Source organism: Propithecus coquereli, unplaced genomic scaffold (genome assembly GCF_000956105.1).
Source record: "Propithecus coquereli isolate 6110/MARCELLA unplaced genomic scaffold, Pcoq_1.0 Scaffold122, whole genome shotgun sequence".
Taxonomy (NCBI): Eukaryota; Metazoa; Chordata; class Mammalia; order Primates; family Indriidae; genus Propithecus; species Propithecus coquereli.
In genome coordinates this window covers 6,865,163-6,892,873 of record NW_012136303.1, presented here as the reverse complement: position 1 = coordinate 6,892,873, position 27,711 = coordinate 6,865,163, and the positions used below count along the sequence as shown (strand labels likewise).

Genomic DNA, 27,711 nt, shown 5'->3' with positions numbered 1-27,711 from the left:
ATTTGCTGTTACCAACCTCCCTGGTCCTCAATTTCCTTTTCTGTAATGTGGCATGATGTTACCTATCTCACAGGGCTGTCAAGAGGAATAAATGAAATAATAATGATTAAGTGTTTAGCGTGGCTTTTGTGTATGTGTGCACACATGTATGTAATGCTTTACAGTATGATGCTTGGTGAGTTGGTGCTTAAGTTTTGTGCCATTTCTCCCTGTAATCTTTCTAGGGGCTGAGAGCTGGAGAGAGCTTTCTTTGGTACTTTGAGGAGAGGGACAGGTCTCTTTTAAGTATGGCTGGAGAAACCCCCACCTCCAGTCCCAACAGAGTCAAACACGTGAAGTTTGCCGTGATGTTTGGATGGTTCTGCCACGAGCTTGTCTTTGCTTAGGCTGGACGGCAGAAGACAAGCATTCTAAAGTATTCCAATTTTATTTACAGCCAGACCCCCTGCTTCCCATCCAGCTTCTCAGCTTTGCTCTGTGGGAGGAGCTAGATGAACAGTCACCTTTCTGCCACGTCCAGGGACTGGGGGAAGAGACCCTGCTGGAGAGGTGTGCAGGGTGGACTCCTCACTTCTTCTGGGCTTGTGCCCTGGCCCGTTGAATCTTGTCAGCTGTGGCTCCATCTGTGGCTCCAGTACAGTGGGACAATACGAGGCTCAGCTCAGCCTCATTCCGGTGCTCGATGGCCACATCTGCAGCCTGAGCCACATCCCTGTGGTTTGAACAGGAGGGGAGACAGTGTCGGTCGGGGCTACCCAGGGGCCCAAAGCCAGCCTCTCATCAGCCCATTGGCTCAGCCACACAGCACCCACAGGGCCCTCATCAACGCACCCAACAAGAAGCAAAGCCTTGACCTTCTGCTCGGGACCCACGCGGGAAGCATACTTCTTGGCCTCATATTTGTTGTGTTGTTTCATGCAGATCTCCACAAAAGGCTTATAGCAAGAGAGGGAGGAAGTGGAGGGAGAAGATAAGGCACGGCCCTCCTGTCCTCTCTCTTATGAGCAAAAGCCCAGTGGATACATCATCTGTGTATGTTTTATACACCCATCGGTATGTATAATCCTCCCACCCTGTGCACAGACAGTTGTGATCTCAATATTCTTAGGGCAGAAACAACCTAAACCAAAGCTCTGTTAGAGCCTTGAGATCAAATACTTCCTTGCTTCTGCTCCCCCACCCACTGTCACCCCTCACAACAGGCGTTTCCTGCCCCCATCCTCTCAGGGACTGTGTTTTCTCTTGTGGCTGCCATCCTCAAACCGGCCCTCCACATCTGTGAACCAACTGCCTGCCACAGAAAACAAAGCCCCTCAATATCTCTACTGGCTCACAGATGCACCATCCCTGTCCCCCTCCAACCCTGGCTCAAACATGACTTTCCCTCAGGCACCTGGTGTCCCCTGTGGCCCTCCTTGGGGAAGGCAGCTCATTCTCCCTCCCCCTATATCTGTAGGCAGATTTGGGCCCATCCTCCAGTGTTCCCAGCACAGTGGATGGTGTTTGCCTGTGAATGTGTGTACACAGGGGGCACTCGCTAACTACATGGGACAGCTGAACAGGTACATAAATGGGCCATCTCTCTGTCTCCCTACTTGGTCCCTTCCCCAGGACTACCCTCACTGAAGTGGGCTGGAGAGTGGACCCCTGCCTCACCAGGTAGCCGATGGGTGACTTCTTGCTCTTGGAAAACTTCTCTAGCTCCTCCCAGTCTTCCAAATCTGCCAGGGCAGTCAGCTTCAGCCACCAGAGCCTGTGGGAAAGCAGGGCTTGGAGGTGTTGCAGGAGAAGCAGGTAGTCCTGGGACCAACATGCAGCCTGGGCCCTCACCTACCTCTTGTCAGGGATGCGGAAGTCACGTGCCAGCTGCTCTGCACGCTTGTTGTGACCGCCGAGGATGAGGGTGGTGACTGTGTCATGCAGGGATAGGTCTAGGAACTGGCCCCCTAGCTCATCTTCTAGGCGCCGCTGCAGCCGCAGGAGGCGCATTTGATCCTCTGTGGCCTGGGGACCAAGATGAAGCAGGTTGGGGCTGAGGGACAAGGAGGGAAGACTAGAAGTCGGGGAGAGGAGGCTCTTAGAAAAGAGTGGGCCAAACCTTGGCTGCAAACTCATTCTTGGCCTTGTAAAAGGCATCAGCGGCTGTCTGTAGAGCTGCTACTCGCCCCTCGATACGCTACAAAGATAAGAAGGGAGGCCTGCACTTAGAGCACAGGACCCTGGCCCTCCCAACCCTGTAGAAGGCTACGGCCTTCTCCCCATCACTGTGTCCAGGGTTCCCAGGGTCAGCCTTACCCACTAGGTGCACTTCTCTGGTGTCCTAGTGGGATGGCTGGCTCCTCTGAGACCAACAGCCTCAGCCCATGGGCCCCACCCACCCCATGGACCTCAGACCTCTTCTGCAGCATAGCTGGCTCGGATGTGGAAGCTGCCCAACTCCTGGTGATTGTCATCCTGATTGTAAAGGTCCTTCAGCGTCTCCAGCTCCTGATGCTTACAGAACTGGGGCCATGGGCAGGCGATCAGTCAGCAAGGCCAACTCAAGAGCTCAGGAGGCTCCATCCCTAACCCTGCCCACCACACATACCTGTCGGTACAAGCTCAGAGCCATGGGCTGGTTCCGAAGGGTCATGAAAAAATCTCCTCGGTTCAGCTCGTTCTTCAGATGCAGCAACACCGTGAACACTGTGCAATGGTAAAGTGGGGTGGGGACTCCAGCCCAGCCCCCTGCTTGGCCTAGGGGTCCCAGCCTTGCCCTCACCCAAACCCTGCTCACCCAGGTCAGTGTCCCCACTCTCGATGGCCTTGCTCAGTGCCAGCTTGCTCCTCTTCATCTTTAGGAGAAGGGGTACCTGCTCCCCTGAGCGTGGCTCATACTCCAGCAGCTGCAGGGTGGGAGGGAAAGCACAGAAGGAAGGAACTGGCGTGGGGGCCTCGAACACCCACATCAGAGTATCTGGGGAGGGCTGGGCGCCCACACCTTGATGGCCAGCTCCGTGCGGCCACAGCCATAGGCCCGCGCAGCAATGTCGGAGTAAGAGACACCAGGCGTGTCTCCCAGCTTCTGGTTAATGGCTCGAGCAACATCCTCATCTGATACATCCTTCTGTTGCACCTGCAAGGAAGAAGGGTGTCACATACATCTGGATGTCACTCCTCACCTCTCACCCCCACAGGCACTTGGTCGGGACCTACCCCTTCAGTTCTACACTTCCTATTTCCTCCACCTCGCCAGGGCCTGGAATCCCCTAAATGCCTTTTGACCCCATCCCAGATCCTTGCCTTGTAGCAGGCCCAGTGGGCCAGGATCCTGCTGACACCCTGTACCTCAGGAAGGCGCAGGTACTCGCATATCTGGATGGCCAGAGGGTAAAGCCTCCGCAACACAAGCCTGGCAGGCGAGGGGAACAAAGGGTACAAGAAGTGAGAAAGAGTAGAAAGAAGGGGCAGAGTGGCCCCAGCCTGTGCCCTAGGCCTCCCAGATTACAAAGAGAAGGGTCAGGAGCAGTGGCCGTAAGACCCCACCAAAGGCTATACTGCCCGCCCACCGACAGCCTCTTTACAGCACCCTGGGCTTGCCGTACCTGTCCAGCAGCACCTGGATGGTGAGCTGCTTGTATCTGTATTTTCCTTGGTTAAGGATCCAGCCGAGGAATAAGCCCTGTTTCTAAGGACCTGCAGATCACATCCGAAGCCCCGTCCCCCATGGCCCCTAGCTGTAAGCACCCTCCCAGCACGCATGGGGATACTGGCTATAGGTGAGGGGGATCCCAATGTGATAGTCCCGAACTGCATTGAGCACACGCAGGTCCTGACACATGCGCACAAAGCTGTCAGGTGGAAATCTGTCGAGGAAACACTTTCCAAAGGAGGCTGCCTGAGAAGAGCCAGAGGGCAACAGAGAGAGCTTCCTCAGCTGTCCGTCCCACCGCCTTCCCAGCCCTGCCCAGCCCTGCCCTCCAGGCCAACCCTGAGCAGACTCTTCTGCATTTCTGGCTGGTGCTCGTGTCCCGCTGCCTCGATGCACTGCTGCACGGCCTGGGTCAGCTGCCCCAGCTCCTGGATCTCCCGCAGGTATTCATCGGCCTTCTGGCTCTCTTTCTAGGGGGAGAGAGGTCCAGGGATGCTCTGTCATGACAGAGGACACCCCTACATCTGGCCCTTAGCTGCTCTGGGCTGTGGGTCAAATGGGTTGGTTTGGAGGGGCTGTACAGGCTGGATCCCAAACTCCCGCAGCCCACTCAATCCACCTGAGATGCCCAAGGACATCATCCTGTATTAGCCCATGATTGCCCGTGGGCGGCCTTGAGGCCTCCCACTGGTAACCCTGACTTGTGCCTGGCTGGGACAGTGGGGACACCCTCCCCTTATCACCACATGGAAGAAACTGTTTCCCTTCAGTCCATCTGAGCTGGCCCTCCCCAGCCCAGACCAGTGTCCTGCCTGGACACTTTTCTTGACAGGTGGCACCCGGCTATGCCCACACATGCCCAGGAAGGGGTAGGGGAGGAGGGGAACATCCTGGGGCCTGGGGAGAAGCCCAGGGCTCTACCTCATACTCCTTCTGGGCCTCCAACAGCAGCGCTCCAGGAGCCATTGAGGCAATTTTGAAGATCTCCTCACTGGCCGCTGGGGGAGGGAATTGGTGAGTGGGGGAGGAGGTGAGTGGGGGAGGAGCAGGGACACCCTCAGCCCTGCCTCAACACCCTGCTCCTGCTCTGGGGTGCTGGCCCAGGGCAGCTGGGGTGCTGTGTTACATGGTGCCCTTGTGAGGGCCTCACCTGGAACCTCGTGCAAGAACTCATGGGTGCTGCGGGAGAAGATGCGGACCCCGTCGAGCTCGGGCACCAGGTAGGAGTCCTCGTCCAGCACAAACCTGAGCTTGGTTAAGGCTTCCAAGAGCACGCAGAGATGGGGTAAGGCAGGTGATCCCCCTGCCCACCTTCTCACCCCACACAGGCAGCCCTCCAAGGATACTGGATGCTCTCGGGCGCGTCACCCACCACCATTAGCCGCCTCTCCCAGGCCACCACAACGGCCCTCTCCTTGCTGCGAGGACGGCTGCACCTGTGGGCAGCACCATACATATGTTTGGGACACACACGGGACACCAGGCCCATAGCCATGTCTCCCACATCACTGCTTACGTGCAGGCCTTTGTTATGGGACAGCCCTGTACACACTTGTGGCCCTGACCACATGCTGACCTGTCCACTTTCCTCTTACCCCTATGCTGTCATCTCCCAAGGGCAGCTGTGGCCCACAGAGGACAATGGTTTCCTTCAAGTATGCACTGACAGTCAGGAATGCTCACCAGTAGGCTAGTCAGAGGTATGTCAAGGTCCTCCTGGCTTTGCCCGTACACAGGATGAATCAAGGTGTCAGGGGAAACAAGCTATGTCCCATCCCCACTCCAGCATCATAACCCCATCCTCACCAGACCATCTGCTTTGGAGGTGCCCGTATGTTGCAATTGAACTCACACAGCTTCTCCTGAAAGGGTGTGGGGAATGTCATGGCCCTGTCCCAGCAGTCATCAGTCTGGTTGAAAAGCCCCTCCCCTCCCCTCAACAGATCTTCCCTGGACAAGGCATAGTACCCCTGTGTTGTCCCAGGATCACACCTTGAGTGATGCTGTCCCCATCCAGATGTAGCCTGTGTCTGTGAAGAGCGCCAGGTGTCGGTAGGTGAAGGAGACAGCCATCTGTAGGAAGCTGCTCACTCCTGGGGCCAGGCCAGGGGGTATCTGGGGCAGAGCCGGGAGGACACCAGATATAACTTCTCAGAGCCTTCCCACCGCCTTCCCCAACTCTTCCATGTCATTCCCACTTAGGGCCCTCACCACTGCGGAGCAGGCTGCGTGGTCGAGGAGATAAAGATCAGGCCCCACAGCCAGAAGAATGTGTGCCACTCGGTCCTGGCACAGTGTGGTCCAGCATGAAGGTGCACTTTGCAGACCTGTGACGAGAGAAGGGGACAACATCAAGATGACCAGAGCCCACAGCTTCTGCCTCTATTGGTCCCAGTCTGGAGGCACATCTGTGGGTGCTGAATGGCTGACTCAAGGCTGTCAGGGCTCACCTGGCACCTCTGGCATCCGGCGAAGTTTGAGGTCACCCACATTGGCACTGAGGGTAAAGCGGTGAGCCCCTGTGAGGATGGCCACCCCAGAGCCGAACTCGGTGTGGAAGATCCGGGCATCCAAAACCCGGTTCTGGAGTACCTCCTAGGGAGAAGGGCCATGGGTTGAGGTTGTCACAGGGTCATAAACTCTATCCCCCTTCCCCGGTCCCCTGAGGCCCCTACATTGCCCATGCTGAAGTGTCTCCGGAAGTCACCATGAAGCCCATAAACCAGTACTGCACCATCTTCCTGCACGCAGAGCAGCTCCTCCTCAGCTGACCAGCCCAGGGATACCACAGGCCCACTCTTCCACTACAGAGGAGAGAGAGGTTCCTGAGGCTATTTTCAGGAGGAGGAAGCCCTGCCCAGCCCCTAACCCCAGGGACAGTTGGGGGTGCTCACCAGCAGGCTGGCCAGCGGCACGCCAGAAGCAGAGTATATATCGAGCACTGGCCGCACACTGGCAGCTTTCTCCTTCCGCCAGGGGTTCCTCAGCAGCGCTGCAGTTTGAGAAGAGACCTTTTGTCCCAGCTCCACAGGCCAATGCCATGTGAAGCAGGCCTCATAAAAACCACAATTAAAAGTGTCTCAGCAGCGTGAGTAGGGGTGGAAGAGTGGCAGCAAGAACAACCTGACAGCAAGGCCCCCAAGAATCGACCTCGAGTTCATCCCAGGGTTCCAGAGCATACGGTGTTGAAGGGGTAACATACCAATGGGGCCCCCGTAGGGTGCAGCAGCCACCAGGCAGTCCCTGAGTTCCTCCTTCAGGTCCCAGTCCATGCTGTACAGTTCATATTTCCTGCCCACATAGAAATGGGCAGAGATCAGCCTCCTCATGGCCCTCCACCCGGATGTAGTGATCCCCAGAGAAATCCCTGAAGCCTCCATTTGCCCCCCACAGGGCAGTAGAGGACCGCCTTCCCTCAGAGACGGGAAGAGGGTGATGACTAGAAACAGGTAGGTGAACTGATCACATGCATGCCTAGGGACAGCAGGTGAGGGAGCGGAGGGTGCTGGCAAGGAAGAACGCAGTTCTTGGGACAAGTGTCCAAGAATGGCAAGAGCTCCTTAGACAGGCAGGCTGTGTGGCCGATATCCAAGGCACAAGAGGGTGGCTGACTTAGGCCAGCATTAACAGGAAATAAGACCCTCCGAGAATGTCTCTTAGGGAAGGGAGCAGAGCCTTTCCCCTTTTTCTGGTTCTTAACGATGAATTAGGTTGTGGGCTTTACTCAGGGGTCCAGCTCAATGCTTACTGATGATGAACTCAGTTTTAGAGGTACTGTATTAGCAGTGCCTGAAAAGAAATATAAGAGGAGCTTTTCAGTTAGATGGTACGGGCAAGAGTCCTGGAGATGTCAACCTGTGAATGCTTGCATTACAGGGGTAACCAAATCAGAAGCAGGCACAAGATGACTGCAAGCTGAGATGTGCGTGGATCATCAAGTGTGCACTGCATGTGAAGCTGGAGTAGGGAGCTTGGGGCATGTCATCATTTGGCACTCAGAGGTGGGGAAAAGGGGACAGCAAAAGGGACAGAGGAAGAGTGGACGCTATTTCAGGATGCCAAGAGAAGACAATGTTTAAGGAGGATTTTTCAGCTCGTATCATTTCAGGGGCCTCCTATTAATGATCAGGAAGATGCCCACCATTATCTACCATTTGACATCTTTCCTGGGATTCTAGCCAAAATGACTTTTAAAAAAAAATCAGGAGAGGTTTATATTTTGGAGAAGGAGCAAGATTACTATTTGTAAATCATGCAATTGTCTACTTAGAAAATCCAAAGCAGTCTAAGGAACAATGAATAAGAGATCTCAGTAGGGCGCTCAACAAAAATCAATCTATTTTCTAGGCCAAGAAATACCATAGCAAGAATCAATCAGAAATAAAACTTTTAAAAGATCCTAATTGTGATAGCAATAAAGCTATAAAATATGCAAGAATAAATCTAATGAAAAATTTTACAAAATCAAATCAGAGTTTCCTCAAGGATTCAGAAGACAAGGAGAAATATCCAAAATGATCTACATATACACAAGAATGCCAATAAAAATCCCCTCCAATTTTGGGGGGGGGAAGAGGATGCAAAAACTGATTCTAAAGTTCATCTAGAGGAAAAAAGATCATCTGAAAGAGAAAATACTGGAAAATATTTAAGACCATTTTAAAAATATGAGAACAGATACACACCAGATATCAAACACACTATATAAACTCAGGTTAATTAAAGCTATTGTTTTGGCACAGGAATAAGCAAATAGATCAATAGAATAGAATAGAGTTCAGAAAAAGACCTGGGAATTGAACATACAATAAAGATAGCATTTCAAACTGGTGCTAATTGACACTTGAAATGAGACAATGGGCCATATGGGATGAACCACAATAAATGCTATTCATTAATCTCTATAATAAAATATTTTCCAGATGGAATTCAAGATTTAAGTATTAAAAAAGTAAAGCCTTATCAGAAAAAAAATCTTTGATATTTTTATAATCTCAAAGTAGAAACAATTTTTGAGCATGATCATGATAAAAAGTCCAAAAGTCACAAAGAAAAAGAGTAACAAGCCAGGCAGGGTAGCTTAGCCTGTAATCCCATGAACTGGGAGGCCAGGGTGGGAGGATTATTTCAGACCAGGAGTTCAAGACCAGACTGGGCAATGTAGTGAGACCCCCATCTCTAAAAACAAACAAACAAACAAAAACTAGCCAGGCGAGTTGCTTTGGCCTGTAGTCCCAGCTATGTGGGAGGATTGCTTGAGCCCAGGAGTTGAAGAGCTGGAGGCTGCAGTGAGTTATTATAGCGTCACTGTACTACAGCCTGGGTGACAAAGCCAGACATCAAAAGACTTATGATTATGAGGGGAGAAAAATTAAGGAAAGAAACTAACAAATGGGTCTAAATAAAAAGTAAAGGACTTCTGTATTTTTCTATATAAAAAGGAGTAAAAATAATACACATTCATATTTGCTTCTATTTGGAAAAAGAAACTCTGGAAAGATTTACAAGAATCCCATTAATGGTGGTTACTTGCAGGTGAGGGGTGCGATCAGTTGAATGGTGGCAGGGATGGGAATGAGGCTGTGATTTTTTTAAACCACATTAATGGCTATTTATTAAGCAATTAACATTAAAAAAAACCCAAAAACAAGGTAGGAAGACAAACTATCAAAAGGACAAAAATGTTTGTGAGACATGTGAAAAAGGAATACTTTTCTTAAATTAATTACAATAGTAACATTTAAGTAAATGTTAAGTAAGTTTCAAGTAAAATTTAATTTTTAAATTTTAATTTTATTTCATCTTTAAACTATGCTTTTATTAATTTTTTAAAATGAAAATCAAACTAAAAGAAAAGCAGTCAGGGGCTGTATCATGCTATTTTATGTGAAAATATTTAAAAACTAAATATAAAAAAACTTGAAAAAATATAGGCTAATATTTATATAATGTTGGAAAAGTCTTTCAGAGTATGACATAAAATCCAGAAATTATCAAGAAGGCTGATTACATAAAATTTAAAAATCTGTACATTGAAAATTAATACATAAAGTAAAAGCCAAGTGACCACCATGAGAAAATACTTGTGAGATTTGTAACAAAGGGTTAGTATAAAGAACATGTAAAGGGCTCCTTTGCAAATTGATACAAACAACACAATTGAGAAAGTCAAAGGATATGAACAGACATACCTAATTACCAGGTAAATAGGAATTTAAAAATTATTTTCGGCCGGGCGCGGTGGCTCACGCCTGTAATCCTAGCACTCTGGGAGGCCGAGGCGGGCGGATTGTTTGAGCTCAGGAGTTCGAGACCAGCCTGAGCAAGAGCAAGACCCCGTCTCTACCAAAAATAGAAAGAAATTAATTGGACAACTAAAAATATATAGAAAAAATTAGCCGGGCATGGTGGCGTATGCCTGTAGTCACAGCTACTTGGGAGGCTGAGGCAGGGGGATTGCTTGAGCCCAGGAGTCTGAGGTTGCTGTGAGCTAAGCTGACGCCACGGCACTCACTCTAGGCCGGGCAACACAGTGAGACTCTGTCAAAAAAAAAAAAAAAATTATTTTCATGTTTTGGCCATCTGAATGGAAATTAAAAGAAGCTAATAATATCCAATATTGTTGAAAATGTGGAAAAATGAACACTTTCATACATCTTGGTGGAAGTATAAATTGGTTCAGCCCTATGGAAGAAAATGAAGCATTATTTATCCAAACTGCAAATGTGTACATCCTTTGACTTAGCCCAAACCTGGGAAAACCTCTTCAAATGTCCATCAAAATGGGACTAGTTAAATAAATGATATTGTACGCCCATTCAAGGGAATATTTTGTGGTCACTGATAAGGTAACTCTGTGTATTAAAACAAAATGACCTCTAAGGTATATTGTTAACTTAAATAAGTAAGCTGCAGTTCAATATATGATATGATACGAACGATATGAACTCATTTATATATTAAAAATCTGAGCACGTTTTTGTAAGAATATTTATATGTAACCACATTTGTGTATAAATATATAGAAAAATGCTCAGGGAATTTCACACTAAGCCAGAGACAGTGATTACCTTTGGGGATGGTGGTGGATGGGGGAGCCACCCACTAGTAGGGGTACTATGCATTTTTATACTATAGGCATACTTTGTTTTACTGCACTTTGCTTTATTGAACTTCACAGATACTGCATTTTTTTACAAATTGAAGATTTGTGGCAACCCTGTGACGAGCAAGTCTATCAGTGCCATTTTTCCAACAGCATGTGCTCACTTTGTATCTCTGTGTCACATTTTGGTAATTCACACAATATTTCAAACTATATCTGTTATGGTAATCTGTCATCAGTAATGTTACTATTGTAATTGTTTTGGGGCACCGCAAACCATGCCCATACAAGATGGTGGATATAATTAATAAATGTTGTCTGTGTTCTGACTGCTCCACCAACCAGCTGTTCTCCATTCCTCTCTCCCTCTCCTCAGACCTCCCCATTCCCTGAGACATACAGTATTGAAATTAGGCCAATTAATAATGCTATAATAGCTTCTAAGTGTTCAAGTGAAAGGAAGAGTCGCAAGGCTCTCACTTTAAATCAAAAGCCAGAAATGATTAAGCTTAGTGAGGAAGGCATGTCGAAAGCCAAGATAGGCCATAAGCTAGGCCTCTTGTGCCAAACGGTTAGCCACATTGTGAGTAAAAAGGAAAAGTTCTTGAAGAAAATTAAAAGTGTGACTCCAGTGAACACACAAACGATACAAAAGCAAAACAGCCTTATTGCCAATATGGAGAAAGTTTGAGTGGTCTGAATAGAAGATCGAACCAGCCAGAAAATTCCCTTAAGCCAAAGCCCAATCCAGAGCAAGGCCCTCTCTTCAATTTCATGAAGGCTGAGAGAGGTGAGGAAGCTGCAGAAGAAAAGTTGGAAGCTAGCAGAGGCTGGTTCATGAGATTTAAGGAAAGAAGCCATCTCTATAACATAAAAGTGCAAGGTCAAACAGCAAGTGCTGATATAGAAGCTGCAGCAAGTTATCCAGAAGATCTAGCTAAGATCACTGATGAAGGTGGCTACACTAAACAATAGGTTTTTGATGTAAATAAAACCTCTTATTGGAAGAGATGCCATCTAGGACTTTGATAGCTAGCGAGAAGTCAATGCCTGCCTTCAAAGCTACAAAGGACAGGCTAACTTTCTTGTTACAGGCTAATGGAACTGGCAGCTCCAAGTTGAAGCCAATATTCCTTTACCATTCCAAAAGTCCTAGAGCCCTTAAAAATTATGTTAAATCCACTCTTCTTGTGCTCTATGACTGGAACAACAAAGCTTGGAAAACAGCACATTTGTTTACAGTGTAGTTTACTGAACATTTTAAGCCCACTGTTGAGATCTACCGCTCAGAAAAAGATTCCTTTCAAAATATTACTACTCACTGACAATGTACTTAGTCACCCAAGAGCTCTGATGAATATGTACAAGGACATTAATGTTGTTTTTATGCCTGCTAACGCAACATCCACTCTGCAGCCCATGGATCAAAGATTAATTTCAACTTTTAAGTTTTATTATTTAAGGAATACATTTCATAAAGCTAATGCTGCCTTGGATAGTGATTTCTCTGATGGATTTGTGCAAAGTGAATTGAAAACTTTCTGGAAAGGATTCACCATTCTAGATGCCATGAAGAACACTGGAGGAGGTCAAGATAGCAACACTAACAGGTATTTGGAGGAAGTTGATTCTAATCCTCACGGATGACTTTGGGGGGTTGAGACTTCAGTGGAGGAAGTTACTGCAGGTGTGGTGGAAATAGCAAGAGAACCAGAATTAGAAGTGAAGCCTGAAGATGTGACTAAATTGCTGCAATCTCATGATAAAACTTGAAGGGATGAGGATTTGCTGCTTCTGGATGAGCAAAGAAAGTAGTTTTTTGAGATAGAATCTACTCCTGGTGAAGATGCTGTGAATATGTTTCAACATGTTGTTGAAATGACAACAAAGGATTCAGAATATTACATAAACTTAGTTGATAAAGCACCAGCAGGGTTTGAGAGGACTGACTCCAATTTTCAAAGAAGTTCTATTGTGGGTAAAATGCTATCAAATAGCAATGCATGCCCAGAGAAATCTTTCATGAAAGGAAGAGTCAATTGATGTGGCAAACTTCATTGTTATCTTTCTTTAGCAAGAAAATATTTTTAATTAAGGTATGTACATTTTTTAGACACAATGCAATTGCACACTTAATAGAATACAGTACAGTGTAAACATAACTTTTATATGCACTAGGAAACAAAAAATGTATGTGGCTCACTTTATTGCTATATTCTCTTTATTGTAGTGGTCTGAAATCAAACCTGCAATATCTTCAAAGAATGCCTGTGTATACTCTGGCATTATTTGAATTCTTTACAACCCATATGCATTTCTTTTGACATTTGGTAACTAAAATCACTGGGCGAAAAAGAATATTATGGGAAAATCGATATTCATATTTTCAGAGCTAGCATGCCAGTTATCAATTCATTGCCTCTCAGCTCCAAATTCACCCTTCAACACATGTTCTGTGTAATGGTCAATATTTCCTTACGCATTTCTCCTTGATAGCGAGCATGTTAAATTGTCTCAGCAGAGGGCGGCAGAGGTACACTGCACCAGGAAGGGGCCCCCTGCTATGTCCAGTGGTGCCTGTCAGCCAGCAGTGAAGGTGTGAGAACATCTGGTGGTGCTCTGCCCCAGCCATGCAACCAGGAGGTGTGGTTCCTCAGCAACCTCACAGTCCTGCCCTGATCACCTTCTCAGGCTCTCTGGACAGACACTGCATTCCAGGTCTTCTGCCCACACCAGGTTCCCACTTCCTCTGTACACCAAGATGCCTGGTCACTGGCTGTACCCTGCCTGTGCCCTGGTATTTCCACTGACTCGCTCTGCACACCTGCACACCCAGCCACTGGTGGTTGCTCACCATATGGACCCTGCCTGTACCAGCACCCCCACTCACATTACACGCCCAACACCCTGGGCCAACAGCTGCAGCTTGCCTATGTCCCCCTACCCCTGCACTCCAGGGGGTGCTTCTCGCTTGCCTGATACTGTGGACCAGCTCTAGCCTCGGCAAACCAGCCAACTTCTCTGCTAACCAGTGGGCTGTAACTCTGTTTTTTCCATCGAGGTCTGAACCCAAGGCCCTCTACTTTCAAGTCTGTCATTCCTTGGGTACTCTCCCCCATAGCCCCAGGCTATCACATAAAATTTTCTTATATCTTATACTTTTATCATACTTTGATAATTCTTTATATTAAACTTTCCCAGTTTAACCTCCTGACTGGAACTAGGCTGATATATACTAGGTGCAGGGAATGGTCCCAGGAGATGTACCCCTAAAGACGGGATTTGGGAATTGGTGTCGAGCTCTTTGCCAATGGGAAAGGGATGCTAGTAATCCACTGTATGCAGTGGCATCACAAGTAATCAAGCCTGCCATTTACTGTGAGGAAGTGCTAACTGAAACATGCTTTGGGAGTGACTTCTATATTCGACCATATGGCAGTAATGATGAATGTAAGGACTGGACTGTGGGATGGATTATTTTGAATGCACTTGAACATTTACAAAGAAAAAATGACAAGTTCAGGTCCATTAACTTGCAGTTCAAGTCATGGTCTGAGAAGCAGAAAGCTTCTATAACAGCTCTAAAAGAATCTTATTTCTTGTAGCCACATAGCTGCTATTGCTGAAAATCAAACCCAAAATTGTGTGGGCTATTGAATTACAACAGCTGAATTTCAGCTTTATTTCTCATGTGAACAGCTTTATTTCTCATGCGAAAATTAGGTATCAATTAAGGTACTAATGGGGTCCTGAAACTTGGAAGGGGGAATAGCTAGCTAGACTCAGATGAAAACAATTTTGGACTGCCAAGTCATTTTGAGCCTCCCTTACTGGTGGAAATAGCTTGCGTTCCTGTCCCTGAGGACACTAGCCTTCCTCTCCTTGAAAACCCTGTGATAACCTCATTTGGTATAGATGTCTTGGCAGCCTCCCGATCCAAGGCTGCTCTAACACTGCTGAGTGCCTTATCTGCCAACAGCAGAGACAATACCCGGCCCCAATATGGCACCATTCCTGGGGGAACCATCCTGCAAGTTGACTACATTGGATCTCTTCTATTATGGAAGGGGCAAAGATTTGTCCTCACTGCAACAGACTCATATTCCAAATGTGGATTTGCCATTCTTGCCTGCAACGTGTTTTCCAGCACCCATCATCTGTGGATTTACAGAATGCTTTAACCACCATCATGGCATTCTGCAAAGCACTGCATCTCATCAAGGACCTCATTTCATAGCAAAGGAAGTGCAGCAGTGGACTCAGGGCCATGGAATCAACTGGCCTTACCACATATCCCATCACCCACAAGTGGCTGGCCTAAATTTACTGATGATTCAATTATAGCACCAATTGGGAGACAACACCCTTAAAAGGATAGGGTTCTATTTTATAGGATGTAGACTATGCTTTTATCAAAGACCATTATACGGTGTTATCTCCTCCATAGTCAGAATACATGGGACCTGGATTCAAGGGGTAGAAAAGTCTCCTCTCACTATTACACCTAGTAACCATCTTACAAAAATGTTGCTTCCAGCCCTAGTAACTTTGAGATCCGTTGGCTAGAAGAGCTTAGTCTCCAAGGGGAGAATGTTTCCACCAGGAGACACAACAATGGATCCACTGAATTGGAAGATAAGAGTGCCACCTTGCAGTTTGGGGCTCCTTGTGCCACTGAATCAACAGGCATAAAAAAATGGAGTTAATTTACTGGCTAAAGTGATTATTCTAATTAGAAAGGGGAAATTGAGTTGTTGCTACATAATGGAGGCAAGGAGGACTATGTCCGAAATCCAGGGAATCCTCTGGGGGCACCTCGGTATTTTCATGCCCAACAGGGAAGGTTAGTAACAATTTCAGCAACCGAAGAAAGCAGAATGACGGAGGAATGAAGGCTTGAGTCATTTCCCTGGTAAAGAACCCAGAACAGTAGCAGTTCTGGCAGAGGGCAAGGGAAATATGGGATGAACAGTTGAAAAAGGAAGCCACAGATATCAACTATGATCTTGTGACCAGTTATAGAAATGAAAACTGTAGTCACCGCATATTTTCTCTATGTTTGTTATACGCATGTGTTATATGTATAGACTAGCCATTATCTTCTCTCCTATTCATTTTAACTTTACATACAAATTATTGGAGGTTAACTTCACAGTTTAGTTTTTAGGAAACAATATTCAGTGGGAGAGTGACTCAATTTGAGGAGTAATTAATACAGTGATGGCTATAACTGTTAATTAAGATTGTATATCTTTTCATTTGGAGAAAGAGTAGTTCTTTTCCTTTAAGGATAGCAATACCTTTGTTAAGCAGAAATACAGAGTTGTTTTGTTGTAAAGGAGTTCGAAAGTATACAAAAGGGTGCATATGGAAGCTGAGTAGCCAAAGAATGGACAGGTCAGTTATCAATGTATTCCCTCTCAGCTCCAAATTCACCCTTCAATACATGCTCCGCAGTGAGCTGGATGTGAAGCTCACTGGTACTGGAGGGACAATGTAGGCAGAAGGGGCTCTCCTGCTGTTTCCGGGAGCTGCATGGTCAGTTAGCAGTGTGGGTATGAGGACACCATGTGGTGCTCTGCCCTAAGCATGTGCCCAGAACACACAATCCCTTGATGACCTCACAGTCTTGGCCCAAATCAGAGTCCACCTTCCCATGGCTCTCTCCATAGACATTGCATGCTCCAGGTCTGCTCACACTATTCCCAACTGTTGGCAAGCCCATGTACCTGGCCCACCAGCTATGGCTCACCTGTTCCCCATGTGTGCCCAGGAGGGTTGCTTCCTGCTTGCCCAGTGACTGTGGGGTCAGCTCTGGCCAATGCTCCAGGTAGTCAAGTTCTTATGAGGCCTGAGATATGCCCCCTGCAGTGACAGGAGGTCACTGAGAACAGTGTGGTCAGACCTGAGTTAAGTGGTCAGTGGGAAGAGAGAAAATGGAAGCAAGTATAGATGGGGGTCTTCAGACTTTTGGCTGGTGGGTGGGTGGGGAGAGAAAGATGGGGTGAAGAGGAGAGACCTGTGAGATAAGGAAGTTCATTCTTTTGTTAGGATGGGAGATTTAAGTATACTTGAAATCTGATAGGATTCACTTGGGGGCAGGGATAGTACAAAATAATGTATAACAGTGGTCTAAATTTTCCTTCAGCAAAGAAACACGTGGATGCTTGTTAAAATATAGACAAAATTTCCAAGATTCACGCCACAGATAAGAGGGTAGATCTGAGCTAGGAATCTGTAGGTAGCCAGCATTTCAGGTGACCTTTTTAAATTTCTTTAACAGACAGGGTATCACTATGTTGCCCAGGCTGTCCTTGAACTCCTGGGCTCAAGCTATCCTCCCACCTCAGCCTCTGTAGCAGCTGGGACTACAGGCACCTGCCATCTTGCCCAGCTCCCACATGACTGATGCAGGGGGTTCTGGACAACAGCTGGAAAAACACTATGGCTGAGGGCAGGTATGGAGGTTGGCATATGGTTTCTGAGAAGGCAGGGAGACAGGGACATGGCTACACAGGGGCACATTTTCTCAGTGGATCAGGAAAGGCAGCAAGCAGGTTGCTGGGGGAAGCTGAGGCCCTTCCATGCACTGGCTTCCAGTTCTCTGGGAAGCATGAGGTGACATCAGGGGCAAGGAGACTTCAATTTTCAATATTTCCAAAACATTATTATTGTTCACAATTGTTTCTTTGTTTAGTCTTTTAAAAGTACAGCCCTTGTGGTGAGAGTGTAGGCTGACTCTATGTAACAGGACTGCGAGGGCCCAGTGGAGGTTGGTGGCTATGGATTTGTAGCAGCCCCCACCTGTCTGCTGTGTGAGCCTCACAGCAGCGCTCAGCAGCCTGGGCACAGGTGTAGAGATGGTGGGATGCTAACGCACTGGGAGGTGGTTCTGCACCAGGCAGGTGGTTCTGCACCAGGCAGGTACAACCGAAGGACAAAGGAACAAGGTTGTTAGGGAAAAGGTAAGACAGAAACTAAAGTGACTGACCATGTCTGTACTCCAAGCTGGACAGGGAGGGAAACCTTTGTGAAAGGCGGTTCTGCATGTGGACACAAAGAGAACAGAGGACTGCACGGATAGGGATCCCAGAGAGGCTGAAGAACAGGTGTATGGGGAGTATCAGAGTATCAGTGTGGCTAAAATCTTGTGGTCAGGGAAGGGGATGTCTGAATTTAACATTTCAGAAGTAGAGCAGCTCTAATGAGAGTAGGATGAGGTGGGATCCAGGGAGGGGGTGGCTGAGGTGGATAAAATCACTTGAGAAGAGGTCATGGAACCTTGAAGCCAGGTGGCCACTTAAGTCACCCTGGAAGGTGGCAAGAGCTAAGACGCCAAAACCTCCAACCAAACAATCAATGGGTGATGTGGCCCAGGATGTTGGCAGCAACACAGGCCAGGCAGAAAGGCGGCAGAGCCAGGCACAGTGAGCCCCTGAGCAGGTACAGGAGTAAGGATCAGGGAGTGAACAGTGATAATGCATCAACCACGTCCTGAAGCCCTCGAGGTAAAGTAAGCTTCTCAAGGACAGTGAGGTGACTCAAGCTGTGCCTCAAGGGTAGCTCGGGGTAGCACAGGGTAGGACAGGCAGAGTTAAGGGCAGGCTCTCAGAAAAGCCTAAGGGCAAGGACTCTGAGAGGACAGGCTGCACCCTGAGTGAGGAAGGCCAGCTGTATCTTTCTCCTCCACTCCCAGGTCCCAGAAGTGGAAATCTCAGCAGCAGTAAATGGACGCTGCATTCTAGTACCAGGAAATCATTAAACCTAGTAGTACTGGCAGCCTCAATTCCAGCTCCCTGAAGGAAACAAGGAAGAAATTCCTGTAGTAACATAGCTGAACTGCTGGAGAAGCATGGTCCTTCAGGGTGACAGAAGAGCTCTTGTGTGAAAACAGATGGTCTCCAGCCTGCCGAGACTGGGGTATCAGACCACCGGGGAGGAAGAAGCATGGCAGGTCTTGCCTTGGGGAATAACTCTGTAACTCCAAAATCCCCAAGCCCTAAAGAGTCCACTCTATCTCAAAAACAAATACTACTAAAGAACTCTTGGGCATTGTTGCCAGGAATATAAAATGGTGCAGCAGCTGCTATGGAAAACAGTATGGCAGTTTCTCAAAAAATTAAACATAGAATTACCATATGATCCAGCAATTCCACTGCTGGGTATAAACCCAAAAAAATTAAAAGCAGAGTACAGAAAATAGTGAAGAGATATTTTGTACACCCATGTTCATAGCAGCATTATTCCCAATAGCCAAGGGATGACAGCAACCCAGTGTACAGCAATGGATGGATAAGCAAAATGTGGTATATACATACCATGAAATATTATTCAGTCTTAAGGACCTTCTGACACATGTTACAAAATGAACCCTGAGACATGACATTTCCCTAAGTAAAATAAACCAGTCACAAATAGACAAATACTGTATAATTCCACTTATATGAGGTACCTAGAGTCATCAAATTCATAGAGTCAACAGAAAAGATAATGGTGGTTGCCATGGACTGGGGTGGAGGAGAAAATAAGTTATTGTTTAATGGGTATAGAATTTCAGGAGGAGGGTGTGTGTGTGTGTGTGCGTGCGCCCTTCAGTCAATTCCTTTATAGAATTTCAGTTTTGGAAGATGAAAAAGTTCTGGAGATTGGGTGCAGAACAATGTGCACCTAACACTACTAAGCAGCACACTCAAAAATAGTTAAGATGATAAATTTTATGTCTATTTAACCACAATTTTTAGAAATGTTCATGCTTATATATGCAAAAAAGCAAAACAAAACAAAAACACAACTACTTAAATTATCCTGCCTTCAAAAAATAATTTCAGGAGTACATAATGTATCTTCGCTCTCCTTTCTTTTACCATAAGGATATTTCTAAAATACCTGAAACTCTATGTATTCAAAACCAAGCTCACTTTCTTTTCCGCCAAACTCTTTCCACTCTTCCTTTCTTGGGATTTGCAGCCAAAATCCCAAGTCATCCTTGATTCCTTGCTCTTCCTCCTCCCCACCAAGTGCAATCATTACAAACTTTTTCCTTTCTATCCTCTAAATCTCTCAGACCGGTCCCTTCTCCCCACCTCCACCATCACCACCTTAGTACTTGCCACACTCAACTACCTGGTCTATTCCACCAGGCTCCTAACCAATCTCCCCTGCTTCCACTCTTGCTTGCCCCTTCCAATTTGTTCCCCCTACTGCCTCCAGAAGGAACTTAAAACACATACACACGACCTCTCACCCCCTGCAAATGCAATCACATAAATCCTTTGTTAACACCCTTTAATTTGGGCTTCCCATTTTCCTTCAGATAAAGGTGGTCTACAAGTCCCTACATCAACCTTATCTCATGTCCTTCCCTGTTGCCTATGGCATTCCAGCCACATTGGCTCTCTTTAGGTCACTGGGAGTACCTCAGTCCTTCCTGCCTCAGGACCTTTCTAGGTTCTTTTCTATCCTATTTCCTGAACCTACGTTTACTCATCCCCTGGATGGGATATTAATTCTCTCAGAAAGTCTTCTCTAGCTCTGACCCACCCCCCCAATCCATTATATGGATTAGGTTATATACTCCTATACCTTCCTTCACAGTGATTATGATCAAATACTGAGTGATTGTCAACTGACTTGCCTGCTAAGCTCTATGAGGTCAGGCAGGGTCCATGTCTGTTTTAATGGTCGATACAATGCAGGCTGAACCAAGCGAAGGGTTGGGCCAAATTAATCAGATTAGTCCAGGTTGCATTTTTAGGATAAAAAATGGCTTGACCTTTAGAGTCCCATGAGAACTGGTCACCATTTCTTCTCCTTGCCTTCCCAAAGTGAGTTCTCCAGAACACTACTTCCAATGCAAAAGAATCCCCTCTTGCTGTAGGACTGGAAATGCAATGTCTGCTGCCTGTTTATCATTCATCCACTTACTTAAACATGTATTAAGTCCTGACTATGCATAAGGCTATGCACACATAGGGAAAAACCAAGTACCTGTCCTTAAAGCATTTCCACTCTGGTAGAGAAACTAGAACATGCTCTTACATTTTCCTGTTTAAAAAAAAACAAAACAAAAAACCCTGTTTTAGCATGCGGTCTAGAACCAGACTGCTTGGGTTCAAACCCTAGCTCCACCACTTACTAGCTGTGTAACCTGGTCACCCGTGTAACCTCCCCTCTCTGTGCCTCAGGTTCCTTATCAGTAAGGCGGTACCTAACTCACGGGCTTGTGAGGCTTATGCAAGTTAATACATGTAAAGTACTTAGCATAACTTTTAGTACATCCCAAAGGCTCAATATCTGATAATGACTTAGGACATAAATATCCTCCACAGCAAGGCTTAGACCCCCAATCCTTTCTGGCAGTATGGCATAAGTAAGGGTAGATTAGTTATTCAGGTCTTGTCTGTGGCATGCACTCAACACTTATATTCTTTTAAAACTTCATTGGTGTATCAACAAAGCTAAGACTTCATATGACAAACAGGAGCTCTGTGGTAAGGACAGTCATTGTCCCAGTTCTCTCTAACAAGCCTGGTCAGGCAACATGTATCTTCAAAATAATGTAAGTTAATACTTTAAAAAGTGAGTACTGTTCAACTAGCTGGTGTGTATTGTTAAATGAAATGGCTACCTTTGTCAGCTGATATCCCTTCTCCACAGAAACAGTTGAAATCATTATTTCCTACTGGTTTTATGGATTTTTAACTAAGTTTTTGTAATTTTTTCATACTGTATAGGCATATTTCTAAGAAAATTATGAATAAACAAATGCAACAGATCTCTAAAAACTGTCACAGGGCATTTGTCCATCTACGAAGTGTGTCACATTGTGTATCAAAATTTACATTTAAAAGTTTTAATATGTAAATGAGAATAGTACATAGTTTCACTAGCACAAATGATTGTTTGCTCTTGAAATAGGACCCCAATGCAAAGTCTTTGTGATCTTTAGTTGCAATCAATAAAATATTTTTATTTTATTATTTTTTTAGAGATGAGGTCTTGCTACATTGCCCTGGCTTGGAGTACAGTGGCTATTCACAGGCACAATCGTTACCCACTACAGCCTCCAACTCTTGGGCTCAAGCGATCCTCCCAAGTAGCTGGGACTATAGGTGTGTGCCACCGCACTCAGCCCAATAAAATATTTGTTAAAAACTTTACTGGGCAAATATTACACAGCAAGCACTATTCCTAATATGCACTGCAGATAAAGAGGTGCAATAAATATGTTCTCAGCCCTTGATGAGCGTGGTTAAGCAAAAGAAATGTATACAAATGTTGCCCTACTGGGCCATACAAAACCGACACTAGCACTGGGCCCTATAAAGCCCAAAGATTCTACTGGGGGAGAATCAGGAAAGGTTCCATAAAGAACCATTGACCTAAGTCCTGAAGGATGAGCAAGAATTCTTCAGTGAGAGGCCAGGCATCATGGCTCCCACCTGTACTCCCAGCACTTTGGGAGGCTAAATCAGGAAGATTGCTTGAGGCCAGGAGTTCCAGACCAGCCTGGGCAAGAAACATAAAGAGACCCTGTCTCTACAAAAAATCGGTCGGGCTTGGTGTCTGCATCTGTAGTCCCAGCTACTCAGGAGGCTGAGGCAGGAGGCTCATTCCAGCTCAGGAGTTCAAGGCTGCAGTGAGCTATGGTGGTGCCACTGCCACTCCCCCCGTGGGAGACCCTGTCTCAAAAAAACAAAATCTTCAATGAGATAAAGACAGAAACGGCAGTGTCCACAAAAGGAACTGAAGACTGGTGCAAACATAGGGAGCCATGAAACACCAGTTGTGTGCTGGGCCCCTGTAATTCTGCGCAGCTGGAACACAAGATTTGGGTAGGAGAGCGGTAAATGAGGTTGGAAAGACAAGGAGCCAAAAAGGGTCCGCCTTATAAACAGATGTTCCACAACCAGTTCGTACTTTATTCTAGGAAGTAGGGAAGCTATCGAAAAATACTAATCGGGGTAATGATGTGATCGGTCTACACTTTAGAAAGATCCGTGGTTTAGGACTCTACAACTCCCAAGCCAGGGGTGCTCACTCCCGGTGCACGGGGATTCACTGACGACTTGCCCCCTTCTCCCAGCCCTGGTCAGCATTGCTACCCCGCCTGCCGTGCGATCCCGCCCCCCTCGGAGCGCCCCTGTGGTCTGACTTCAGCAGCACTTTCCGGCAGAAGACTGGGCACTTGCTGTCACTCGCGGGCGACCTCCCTCTGAGCATCCTTCCGGAGGCTCAAAAACCTGGGCTTCGGGGTAACCATCGTGCTTTCCTCAGTTTCCTTCTCTGGAGCAGGGGAAGGCCCGGCTCCCTGCCCATAGGCGGCTGTGCGTTAACTGGCAGACACTCCGGGAAAGCCGGCGCGGGGCGGACCCCAGCGCCAGTAGTGACGGGGACCAGCGCCGCCGGCTCCGCCTGTAGACTCGAGCCAGCGGGCTAGCAGGGTAAGCCGGGACGTGGGCGGCAGGGCGGGGCGGCTCACCGGTAAAAGGCAGAGTCCCCGAGCGGGTTCCAGTTCGCCGTGTAGCAGTCCATGGCTGGCTGGCGCAGGCAGCGGCTGGGCAGCGCTGCGGGGACACCCACCTAGCACTGGTTCCAGGCCGGCACTTCCGCTTCCGCCCGTTCGGGTCACGTGGCGAGGCCGCCGCCGCGGCCATCACCAGTGTGGGCAGTCGCATTTGGCCGCCGCCGCGCCCCCCGCCCGTACCTGGGCTTCACGCCCCCCAGGTGGTCCCGGCCTGGGCTCCTGTCCCCCGCGGCAGCCACCCTCCTCGCTTTCCTGTTCCCTTGGGCGCTGGGGGTCGCTCAGGGCGGGACATGGGTGACCGGAAGTGGAAACTGTGAGCGTCGCGCCCGGGGCGCCAAGGCCTGAGGCGCCGTCGGGGCCACCGCGACGCACGAATGGAGAGCGCTGGGCGCCGGGCTGCGCACCGACGGCTAACCGGAACGCACGGGCTCTGCGGGGCGGGGGCTTTGCAGAACCGACTGGCCGCCTGGGGCGCGGGAACATGAGGCTTATCTCGGATCCCGCTGCGGGCGAGTTGCGCGGTGCCCAGACCTGCCCTGGTCGCGGGTGAACGGCGCGGAGCCCCGGGACTCGGTAATGGGCGTGAGCGGGCGGGCGCGCGCGCATGCGCGAGACGGTGGCGGGCACGTGGCGGGGCGCAGGGCGGCGCCGCGCGGGAAGCGCCTCGGTGCCCTGGAGACTTGCTAGCCGGGCGACCCCCTGCCTCCGGTCCAAGTATGACCGGTGCCACCACGGGTACCCCTCTGCCGCCGTCACCTCCTCTCTGTAGCTCTGAGCCATCTGGGAGGGGTTGGCGCAGGTCTTATTCATCCTGGGGTGGGCCCTGGGGCTGACCTTCCCTGAGTCCCCGCCCTCACGTGGCTTAGTGTCCTGTCCCTGCAGCCCGTCGTTGTCGGTGGCAGCATGGTCTTCTGTCTGGAAAACGAGGAGACGCGCCGCCCACTGCGAAGCGCCATGGTCCACTTCCAGGCCTCAGAAGTCCAGCAGCTGCTACACAACAAATTCGTGGTCATCTTGGGGGACTCTAGTGAGTGCCCCCTTTAGGATGACGCTTCCTAGCCCCGCACCTTGCAGCCTAGCCTGTTCTCTATGTCTGGACCCTGCGTCTCCATTTCAAAGCTCCTCTCTGTCTGTTCTAGTCCAGTAGGCTTTCTCTTCTCTTCATTTTCTCACACATCTTCCACAGGTGGCCTGACAGATGTAGCCTGTGCACTTTTTAGTCCATCCTCGCTCAGCATTTCTCTCCCTCACAGTCCCCCATAATTTCCCTCATGAGAGCGGTGGATTGTGGTCTGTGTCTTCCGAGTGACTTGGTCGACTTAACTCCTGCCAGGTGATCTTGGGTTAGAAAGAACAGAGGCAGTGCCAAGACTTTGTAACCTCACCTTTTCTCTTGCCTCTAAGTCAACACTCCACAGAGCTGGTGTTGGGGAGCCCAGCCCTGGGAAGATGGGAGGCCTGGACTTGGGAGGATCTGGGATGGCATGAGGTCTGCTGCACCTTTGGGCTCTCTGTCTCCCCACAGTCCAGCGGGCTGTGTACAAGGACCTGGTGCTCCTGCTCCAGAAAGACTCACTGCTCACAGCTGCCCAGCTGAAAGCCAAGGTGAGGGAAGCTTGGTGGCCATGCCGTTGGTGGGCGGGTGCAGACCCTGGCCTGGCAGGGTCCTCCTCCCCGGCATGGATCTGACCGGAGGGGTGGGGCCCGGGTAGGGGGAGCTGAGCTTTGAACAGGACCAGCTGGTGGCTGGGGGCCAGCTGGGCGAGCTGCACAACGGGACACAGTACCGCGAGGTCCGCCAGTTCTGCTCGGGTTCTGGCCACCACCTTGTGCGCTTCTACTTCCTCACCCGCGTTTACTCTGAGTACCTCGAGGACGTCTTGGAGGAGCTGACATACGGGCCTGCCCCGGACCTGGTGATCATCAACTCCTGCCTCTGGGATCTTTCCAGGTTGGGCGGGGGAAAGGGAAATACTGGTTGGGAGTAGACCACCCCTGTGCTCCTGCCCACCCTGTGTGGTACCCAACAGGTATGGCCGCTGCTCAATGGAGAGCTACCGAGAGAACCTGGAGCGGGTATTCGTGCGCATGGACCAAGTGTTGCCAGACTCCTGCCTGCTGGTGTGGAACATGGCAATGCCCCTGGGGGAGCGTGTCACTGGGGGTTTCCTCCTGCCAGAGGCAAGTGACTGAGACCCCTTTGGGCAAGAGATGGGACAGTTGGCTGGTAGATAGGGGTCCCTCCTTCCCGACCTTGCCTCATTGCATGGCTCTTAGAGGTTGCACTTTCTCACCCAGCTTCAGCCTCTGGCAGGCTCCCTGCGGCGGGATGTGGTTGAAGGGAACTTCTACAGTGCTACACTGGCTGGGGACCACTGCTTCGACGTCCTGGACCTCCACTTTCATTTCCGGCATGCAGTACAGCACCGTCATCGGGACGGTGTCCACTGGGACCAGCACGCACACCGCCACCTCTCGCACTTGCTTCTGACCCATGTGGCTGATGCCTGGGGCGTAGAGCTGCCCAAGCGTGACTACTCCCCTGGTGAGCCCTGTCACAGCTGGGAGGGTAGTGATGCAGAGAGGGTCCTCAGAGCACAGGGCTCAGAAATGGAATGGGACAGAGCTACTCAAGGGGAGTAGGGGGCCCTTGAAGGACTTGTGGCTCCTGAGTGCTCTTCCCTCATCCCCTGAGAAGGGTTAGTTCACAGGCGCAATATTCTAGTCTCAGTTCTAGTGTTCTATGGTCTAGCCGTGTGGTCACCTCTTTGTACGTGAACAAGCGTATGTAAGCATTGATCACATAAGGCAGCTTGTTAAAAGACCTTTCCTCAACAGATGGACAGGAAAGAAATGGGGTACCTCTAGCTAGGCACGGGTGTGTGGGGAGTGGAAAGACAGAAATGGAGGAAGGGCAATGGAGGTCAGAACAAAGGTAGATCTTGAGAAGCAGAAAGAAGGAACACACCTTGGGCTTGGCCTGAAATGAGAGGGAGTGAGGAAGACTGGGTAGAAGGCACAGGGTGCTCCACCTGCTCTCGCTGTTCTCCAGCAGGAGGGAGTAGAGCCTTGGAAATGTGGATGACCAGAGTTCAGGGCAGCCTGGCTCCCCAGGCCTTTCTAAAACAACCTCCCTTTCCTAGACCCGTGGATGGAGGACTGGCCAGAGACGGATCATCTGTTCCAGGGAAGCCATGGGCAGTCCCCTGACTTCGGGGAGCAGTTGGCCTTGCCCCCACCCCCACCCTCTCCTTTGCCCCCTCCCATGCCTCTTCCCTACCCTCTTCCTCAGGTTTCTCCACCTCCTCTCTTCCCACCCCTGTCCCAGGATGCCCCTTTTTTCCCAGGCCAGCCCTTCCCACCCCAAGAATTCTTCAATCATAATCCAGCAGAGGACTTCTCGATGCCACCCCACTTAGGTAGGTACCGCTGCAGCCTCCCCTTGTACCTTCCCCAACCCAGCCTCCTGTGCCCAGGTGAGCTAAGAGGAGTTGGGTAGCCCCTTGTCCTCCCCCTCACCCCCCACGATCAGGTTTGGTCACAGCAGTCCTTGAGTCTGAATAGCATCTGTAGACTCCTTAATCAGCTCACTAATGGTCACAATTTGCAATCCTGGAGAAAGGGGAAGAGGTATCACTGTTTTGCAGGTGGAAAAACTAAATCCCAGAGAAGCTCAGCTGGAGGACCAGAGCTGCCTGAAGGCAGAGCTGTGCTTACCCTGGCCAGAAGCCCGTTGTGATAATGACTGGTTCTTTTGTAGGATGTGGCCCTGGAGTGAACTTTGTGCCTGGCCCCCTGCCACCTCCAGTCCCTGGCTCTAATCCCCATGGTCAGCACCGGGGCCCGGTGGTCCACCGGGGAATGTCACGCTGTGTTCCCAGCGGCCCCTACTATGTGCCGAGGACGGGGGTGCCCTGCAGGCAGCGGCTCAGGCACTCAGACAGACTGATCCACACGTACAAACTGGACAGACGGCTTCCTGCCCATTCGGGGACATGGCCTGGGTAGGCTGGATCTTGGGCTGGGCTTGGATGTGCTGATGGCATGCAGGGCCTGCCTGGCACCCCAAGTGCTGGGCTAGGTATCTGCTATGCTTGGTATTGTTCTTGTCCATTGCTGTCACCAATAAAGGCATGGAAGAACAGAGTGACATATTCCTGTGTGAGGGAGTGGGTCTCCCAAACCATGATCTTAAAGAGTTGGGGAGGTTGCCTCTGGGCTCTCTCCAGCATGGGCCTTTGACCCCACACTATTTAGAAATTATTGACTGTGCCCTTCTGCTGTCTCACATGCATTTCCACCCTTACCAGAATGTATGTACTTAACAAAGATCCTGGAGGGGGTCCCTTGTTTTCAGCACCTCTTTGGGATTAGGAAAAATCAAGGGCTGAGTTGAATTTGTCAGTATTTTATATGGAATTTCGGATCTGGCTAGTTCTTACCTGTACT

General features: G+C 49.0%; 2 protein-coding genes across 4 annotated transcripts; one reads left to right on the top strand and one right to left on the bottom strand.

The window, feature by feature from the left end:
* Nucleotides 1-413: 413 nt before the first annotated feature.
* VPS16 (vacuolar protein sorting 16 homolog (S. cerevisiae)) lies at nucleotides 414-23,352 on the bottom strand. The gene is made up of 24 exons (XM_012637683.1): nucleotides 23,218-23,352; nucleotides 6,834-6,922; nucleotides 6,526-6,623; nucleotides 6,307-6,435; nucleotides 6,082-6,226; nucleotides 5,843-5,958; nucleotides 5,624-5,746; nucleotides 5,438-5,493; nucleotides 4,978-5,067; nucleotides 4,782-4,876; nucleotides 4,553-4,629; nucleotides 3,970-4,101; nucleotides 3,750-3,877; nucleotides 3,585-3,620; nucleotides 3,283-3,391; nucleotides 2,981-3,115; nucleotides 2,777-2,885; nucleotides 2,588-2,685; nucleotides 2,395-2,502; nucleotides 2,099-2,176; nucleotides 1,835-2,004; nucleotides 1,657-1,753; nucleotides 832-935; nucleotides 414-712 (listed from the first exon to the last, which is right to left on the bottom strand). Exons 1-24 carry the CDS (start codon nucleotides 23,268-23,270, stop codon nucleotides 568-570), a joined length of 2,520 nt encoding a protein of 839 aa, XP_012493137.1. The 5' UTR covers nucleotides 23,271-23,352; the 3' UTR covers nucleotides 414-567.
* Nucleotides 22,802-27,414, top strand: PCED1A (PC-esterase domain containing 1A). 3 transcript variants are annotated; one of them, XM_012637686.1, is made up of 8 exons: nucleotides 22,802-23,179; nucleotides 24,145-24,289; nucleotides 24,788-24,867; nucleotides 25,128-25,213; nucleotides 25,293-25,443; nucleotides 25,561-25,807; nucleotides 26,406-26,681; nucleotides 27,023-27,414. In XM_012637686.1, the coding sequence occupies exons 2-8, from the start codon at nucleotides 24,166-24,168 to the stop codon at nucleotides 27,268-27,270; spliced, it is 1,212 nt and encodes a 403-aa protein (XP_012493140.1). In that variant the 5' UTR covers nucleotides 22,802-23,179; nucleotides 24,145-24,165; the 3' UTR covers nucleotides 27,271-27,414. The 3 variants fall into 3 exon arrangements, with proteins under 3 accessions (XP_012493140.1, XP_012493139.1, XP_012493138.1); XM_012637685.1 differs by lacking the exon at nucleotides 22,802-23,179 and adding an exon at nucleotides 23,347-23,835 and having other exon boundaries at nucleotides 24,975-25,213; nucleotides 25,293-25,383; XM_012637684.1 differs by lacking the exon at nucleotides 22,802-23,179 and adding an exon at nucleotides 23,347-23,835 and having other exon boundaries at nucleotides 24,975-25,213.
* Nucleotides 27,415-27,711: the final 297 nt, after the last annotated feature.

Coding starts and splice junctions, on each gene's coding strand:
- VPS16 (XM_012637683.1), bottom strand. CDS start 23,270: ATGGACTGCTACACGGCGAACTGGAACCCGCTCGGGGACTCTGCCTTT. Junction 3,878..3,969: donor TGCAGAAGAGTCTGCTCAGG/GTTGGCCTGGAG, acceptor GGCTCTTCTCAG/GCAGCCTCCTTTGGAAAGTG. Junction 936..1,656: donor AGTCACCCATCGGCTACCTG/GTGAGGCAGGGG, acceptor TCTTGCTATAAG/CCTTTTGTGGAGATCTGCAT.
- PCED1A (XM_012637684.1), top strand. CDS start 24,166: ATGGTCTTCTGTCTGGAAAACGAGGAGACGCGCCGCCCACTGCGAAGC. Junction 25,444..25,560: donor GGGGTTTCCTCCTGCCAGAG/GCAAGTGACTGA, acceptor TTTCTCACCCAG/CTTCAGCCTCTGGCAGGCTC. Junction 26,682..27,022: donor CTCGATGCCACCCCACTTAG/GTAGGTACCGCT, acceptor GTTCTTTTGTAG/GATGTGGCCCTGGAGTGAAC.